The 6,622-nt window shown below is 40.0% G+C and overlaps 1 protein-coding gene across 3 annotated transcripts in view; it reads left to right on the top strand.

Moving 5' to 3' along the window:
• Positions 1-4,618: 4,618 nt before the first annotated feature.
• The window catches only part of SAMD3 (sterile alpha motif domain containing 3), a 37,337-nt gene continuing 35,333 nt past the window's right edge, over positions 4,619-6,622 (top strand). For all 3 annotated transcript variants that reach the window (XM_017739460.1, XM_017739459.1, XM_017739461.1), the window contains exons 1-2: positions 4,619-4,736; positions 5,468-5,657. In XM_017739460.1, coding sequence (XP_017594949.1) covers positions 4,658-4,736; positions 5,468-5,657 — 269 coding nt within the window. In that variant the 5' untranslated portion in view covers positions 4,619-4,657. The remainder of the gene's footprint in view (positions 4,737-5,467; positions 5,658-6,622) is intronic.

Genomic DNA, 6,622 nt, shown 5'->3' with positions numbered 1-6,622 from the left:
GGAAAGGAGATAGTTACATCTCTCTCTTTTTTTTTTGGAGGTGGAATAGTTACTACTCACACTTTGAGTTTCTGGGCTAACTTTACAAACCAATGCTCCATTAAGATAGAAATCTTCACTGTTGTGATGCATTGAAACAAGGATCAATGCACAACGTGATAAATCTACAGATATGAATCCACCATCTATTTTCACACAATTGGCCAGGGATTTGGTTAAACACACTGATCCATCCAAATCCCACCATATGGAAAACTTGATGTTTCAGTTTAGCCTGTACTGCTGATTGCATGGCCACACAAATGGCTGCAGAGAAGAGGGCTGGATTATGGATGCCAGTTTAGGCTAGTGGGGAATTGCAGTGCAGGGCTACAGTGTCCAAGGTCTCTGTATTGCCTGGTGACAAGAGCTGGAGTCCTCTACCAGCAAACAGTGACATGATCAACAAGGTGCTCATGGTCCTGGTGAGAAATATGTACTTTGGGGAGAAAAGTCAGCGTGATATCACTTATAAGATGAAATTATTTTTTTCTTTAGTCTTCTGTCTGTGTCATACTGACACAGTGTCTGTGTCATACTGAACATCTTCAGTCTGATTGCTTTCTTTTTGGTACATGAAATTTCCTTTTTGTGATTCATTAATTTTTAACCTTGAGTTGATTCTTTTCCTGTTCTCACTACCCAGTAACATTGCATCTTTATTTGATACAATTTTCTTAAAGGGTAGTATAAAAAGCTTTGATTTTACATGGCCTTCATTTTCAGAAGGTTTTCTAAAAAAAAAAAAGAAGGCATTTACAGCTAAGTGTATTATTTCATCACTTGTGCACTGTTGCCAGTGATAGCAAGAATGGAGTATCATTTGAATTACTATTAAAACACAGTCAAATTAACTTTCTTTTCCTCCTTTCAAATTGCCAAATAACTTGAACACCTCTAATAGAGAGAAATTGGTACTTGTATTGAATCTTGCTGTTGAAGTAGGACACCTCATTTTTCCAGTAATACTGCAGATAGTACAGATGAAAATATTTTTAAAGTTCATACAGTAAAAACTTGAATATTAGAAATGGCATATTTAATCAGAAGCACATGTATTAAGGAAAGAGTTGATTTTTTATAATATTCTTCGGAGTTAATTCTTGCAGCAGAGGGATTTGTCTGCTTGATAAGCTCAATAGATGGGCATGTTCAGAACCCTTGAAACTTCCCTTAACTCTGATCAAAGTTTAGAAGGTTTGTCTGGCTTGTTTCCCTCTATCTACAGGTGACTAATGGATGTGCATGTTTTCTTCCTAGATCTTCTTATACAGCCTTTCTCGTAGGTGATACGGGTTTTCTCTTGCATCTGCTGTACGCTTGCATGTGTTCTTGTCTTGCAGCTGCATGTGTCTTACTCTACAGTAGCATAGAAATGAGAACTGATATGTTGACTTTAAGATTTGCTCCTTAACTGAGACTGGAATTTTTTTTCCCTTTCTTTCAGGCATCTCTGCACAATGGTTCATGTTAGCATAAATGCCTGGTAAGTGACAGCAATGTGTTGTTGGCATTTTCTTTGAGGGATGGGGAAGGTGACAGAAGTGTTGCCTCTGAATGGTTCCCTGTACGTTGTTGAAAAGGTTTGTGGACGACTGCTGCTCTTTTCATGATAACTCAGCATTGGATCTGAGATTACATATTCTGTCGTCAATAAATTTGCTTGAATGTATTTTTAATTGTTTTGAAAATAGGGTGGTAGTAAGTGGAAAGAAAATAATAAAGTATCTGTAATGCATTTGAAGATGAAGCCAAATCAAGAGAGCATAAAATTGCACGTGGGATACTTTGCTTTTATCTCTGGTATGCCCAACTCCTACTCATCACACTTTCAACTTTGAGACCTGGCCTGTACAAAATGTGCCCCGCAGCTGTGACATATAGATGTGCACACATCACATGCCTTACACATTCCTTTAGTACTAAAATGTACTAAAATTAACCATAATTCTGACCTCAGTGAAATCCTCATAGAGGACTGTCAAAAGTTGTGCTATTTGTAGTCTGTGATGCTGTAGGCTCTCTCATAGGTCAGCATGGGAGGTAAATATAATAACTCACTCATCATGTTTAAAGTGTTTTGATAGATCAGCTTATTCATTTAGAAGTGTCACTTCAAGATTATGGCAGTGCAATATATTTTCTCATAGAGCAAGCTGTGGGGTAGATTGGTGCAGGTGCAGTATGGATCTGCCAGCACAGGCATGCTGATCAGGAACCCCATCTCTTGCTATTGTGTAACCAACTACATGAGCTGAAATCTGTACCATCGATAGGTCTTTAGCCTGATCTGATTAAAACCAAGGTTTTTATCCTTTCGTCTTGAAGAATTTTATAGTAAATAGAAGTGTTGTCCTGTTGGATCATAGGGAAAGGTTATTTTCATTGATTTCATTACTTAACTTCATTAACCAGGGCTAATTTAGTCCTAATTATAGTTATTCACCCCAAGTGTATGAAGAAATGGCTCCCAGTGATTGACTATATTTACTAACAAACAGAGATCACTCACACTTAGAACTGCTCTGAATTTGACTTGAAGTTATGCTGTAAATTGCTGTCTCTAAAACGTCACTGTTACTGGGTTTTTGTTGTTCTGGCTTACAAGACTTGACTGAGGAATATAAATATTCACAGATTTCACCACACTAAACACAGGCAACCCTTTGCTGGATAGTCTTTTGATGCTACTGTAATAAATAGAATCATTAATGAAGACAAATACCAGCATCTGTGCTCAGTTCCTGTTGTCTCCATAATGCTGCTAGAAGACCGGTGTGCTCTTTTTCTGGTTGCTGTATCTATAGCATATGCAAGTAACTGAAATCACTTTTGAGAAGCATTGCAAAGTATTTCTGTTTCATGACCCTTAATGCATATAATCTGATTTTATTAAAAAAGCAGCCTCTCAATTATCATCACTTCCCTCTATAAAGTGTGCAGCCTGCACTTCCGTGTGCAAGTGGCCATTTTGCTGCAGAATCAGCCACCCAGGGCTAAATGTGCATATTGTTATTCATGGCTAGAGTTTGCTCGACACTTTTTGAAGTGTTGGTATCTGCCTGTCTGCTTTAGAAGAATTGTTTGAGGGTGTTAGTCTTCTTATAGGATGAGAAATGACCTTTCCAACATTTTAATGTATCTCTCTCCTTTTACACTACTCGGTTGATAAGGGAAGTATCTTTCTGCTTTGCACCCGGTTTTATCTTTCAAGTTTTTGGGGACTTTTTTTTCTACCCTACTCTTTGCAAGGAAGTAAGAAGTGTGACAGAAAGGTGTGATTTTTAATTTACACCAGAGTTCTCAACAAATAATGACTTTTCACACGCTGTTCTTGTTGCTCAGCCTGGGGGAGGAGTTGTATGGCTACTGTTGTCATATCAAATTAAATCCACTCACGTAATTCAGAAAGGCATTCCTCTTAAACTTAACCCTTCTAAGTTGCTGAAGTCGACAGGCATAAGAGTGTAAGCTGAAGTGTGTGTCTTTTGGAGGGTCTCTGCTGTTGAAGGATGAAAATGGAAATGCTTTTATTCAGGGAGTTTTTTTCTTTTTTTTTTTTCCTTTACTTTTGAGCACAGATGCTGATGAGGTTTGTGAGGGTGAATCCTTGTGTTAGCCTGGAGTTTGCTGCAGGCTCAGGGTATGGAAGGAAATGTTCGGCAAATGATGCCAGACACTTGTATACTTCTCTGAAAAACTGACTCAAATAATGTCATTTTGCTATGGATTGCAAGCATGGTCAAGAAGCTTTTAGGCAGTAGAGCTAAAACACATTAATAAGAATTTCCCCTCAGAGAGAGATTTCCGCTGCTGAGAAGTTTGCAGTGTGGAACAAGCTGTGTCTTTATAAGTAATCTTCCTCTGGGGAGATCACTGTTGGTTTTGGGATGTCTTGCACTCCTTTGTCATCCAAGTGAGTCCTTCAGGCAGGAGGCACAGGATATGTGCAGGATTCATCCAGACGCAAACATCCCGGCTGCCCCAGGGACTCTGCCTTCCCAGGGTGCCCACTACATCCTCCCAGGTACCACTGGAGCTGGAGAAAGGAACCAGCAAACAACAGGAGGAGCAGTCTCCTCCCTTTCACCTTTATTGTCCCTAGCTGTTGCTAATTCAGGGTTAAGTATTTGCTGGGTACCTGCCCTTCGAGATGGTGCAGAGAGGGTTAAGGTGCTTGATTGACTATAAGCATGTATGTGACAGACTCTTATCTGATGGTGGGGTGGTTTGTTTTTTTTTTCCTTCTGTAAAATGTCAGCCATTTCCTGATGAGCCTGGTGGTGGTGGTGAATTTCACACCTTTTTTCTTCTCTGTGTGGAAACCTGGGTGTTAATGGTACTGGAGCAGGTCGTGTTTTATAAGGAACGAGGCTGCTTCAGATCAGAGGGAAACCAGGGACGGGAGAGGAGGTGAGGAAAAGGATCCAAGGCAACTGCTAGTTACAACAGGCATTAACTGGATTATTTTGTGCCATTTTTATTCAGAGCATGTAGATATATTATTTGCTAAGTGAATTTTTTTGCTATGAAATGTTGGAGTCCGGCTTAGAGTTCAGCATAAAAATAATACTCTCTTTTCATTTCACAGGGAAATTTAGCATTGCAACAACTGAAGATGGAAAATTGGTCAGTTGAGCAAGTCTGCAACTGGTTGAAACAGAGAAATTTAGGAGAACTAGTTCCTAAGTTCCGTGGTAAGCATTTTTCTTGTTTGGGGGGTGGGGGTGGTGTTTGTTTAGTATTTCTTGCTATGCATTTAATTGGCACTGCCTACCTTGTTTTGGTTTGGGGCATGTGTGTATATGCTAACTTCAGACTTTTATAGAAATTTATTAGGGTGAGAACTGACATAGATCTGACAAATCAACGTAAGTGTACAGATTTATTACAAAGTCTCTGAGAAATCCTGGGGGATGAGATTCAGCCTGTGTATAAATAGAGTCACCTCAAATCAGAGCTGGCAGTTTAAAAGTCTTGACAGGGCCTATTTTATGTTGTATAAATCTTTTGAAATAATGCAAATGTAGTGTGTAAATGTTTTATGTGTGATTATATAAACAGTCTACAGAGGAGCGCACAAGAAACTGTTATGTGAAGAGCCTATTTCTTGTGTACTCTGTTAAAAAGCCTTCATCAGCAAGTAACAGTCTCCCGTGGTTCAAGCAAGGCCTGATTTAAAGCATTAAAATAGTCACCAACTTGCTTCTGTATGTTTTGGACTTGGCTTTTTGTCAGGGGCAGGTATCTGGCCAGTGATTAGGACTCCTGGCACTGCTTGGGAAAGGATGGTGACAGCTGACGATGACTGTTAGCAGTAAAAAGCGTCCTTACCTTTGACCTGTCTTCTATCGTCATGTTTTTAGGCGTATAGAATGTAACTATAAAGATATTATACAGTAATTTTTTTACCCCCTTCAATCTGCAGAAGAAGAAGTAAGTGGAGCAGCTCTTCTGGCTCTTAATGATCGTATGGTGCAGCAGCTGGTGAAGAAGATTGGTCACCAGGCAGTGCTGATGGACCTGATTAAAAAATACCAGCAGCAGAAGAGTGGGCTGGAATCCCTTACATACTGTTGTGAAACAGCTTCTCAAAAATTTCCAGAAGTAATCAGTGGGTGAGTTTGTTCATGGCACAGCAAATACCAATCTGGGTATAGTTGTGTTCTTTTCACGGCATTTTTAAAATGGCATTTACTAGCTCTTCAGCTTTTATGAGTATCTGTAACAAATGTGAAATGTAAAATTAGATTATTACCTTGTGGTTTTAAGCAGGGCATCAACATTCCTGAACTACACCATTAATTAATTTAAACCTTTCTTCATATCCAGATCTAGGATGTAGTTTTCATTTGGATGGAGCACTGTCAAACTTTTATTATGGCTAAAATTTTCTCTGGTTACAATATTAAGCTTTTGAAGAACTTGCTTTTAAATTCTTGCAAGTCTTGGGGTAAAATAATGGTTTAGCCACAGATAATACTTATGTCACAGGTGTGTTGAAAGTCAGTTTATCAAAGGAAACTCTGGATTTGGTCCAGATGTAAGCATTTAATAATCCCACAGTGGGATTATTGAAATTTATTGTGAAACTAGGTAGATTTTTAGAAAACAGATTCCAGGGAGATTGTCCTAAGTGATTGTGTCCCAGGTCTTGGTTGAGCAGGTTTTTTTTTTGGTTTTTTGTGGTTTCTTATAGGTGGGAGAAGGGGGCAGAATTTGTGGGTTTGTGTTTTTGTTGGGGGTATTTGGGTGAGAGGTTGTCATAGGTTAGCAAGCATAGTCCCAGAAGGGACGTCCTTGCTAAGGGGTGCTTACAGTTTCCTCTGGGAACTGATAGAACCTATCAGCTGGCCAGTTTGGATATGGACAATTCTCTAAGCCACTTAAAGTTGTGATCACCTCTGTGATCCACATTTAAGAATAGGCAAACTCCCCCTCCAAGCTCTCTCTCGTTTCCGGCGCTGGGACAGGTGGCTGCGGGGCCCGTGTGGGGGCCAGCGGGCCCGGCCAGGCCCTGCTTGGGCCAGGCCGGGCCGGGCCATGGCCATCCTGAAGCCATGGACCCGTTCCAGCCGTGGCA

Source organism: Corvus brachyrhynchos, unplaced genomic scaffold, assembly GCF_000691975.1.
Source record: "Corvus brachyrhynchos isolate BGI_N302 unplaced genomic scaffold, ASM69197v1 scaffold14, whole genome shotgun sequence".
In the NCBI taxonomy this organism is placed as follows: domain Eukaryota; kingdom Metazoa; phylum Chordata; class Aves; order Passeriformes; family Corvidae; genus Corvus; species Corvus brachyrhynchos.
Note: the sequence above shows the minus strand (reverse complement) of the source record. Positions and strands in the feature narration are given on the sequence as shown.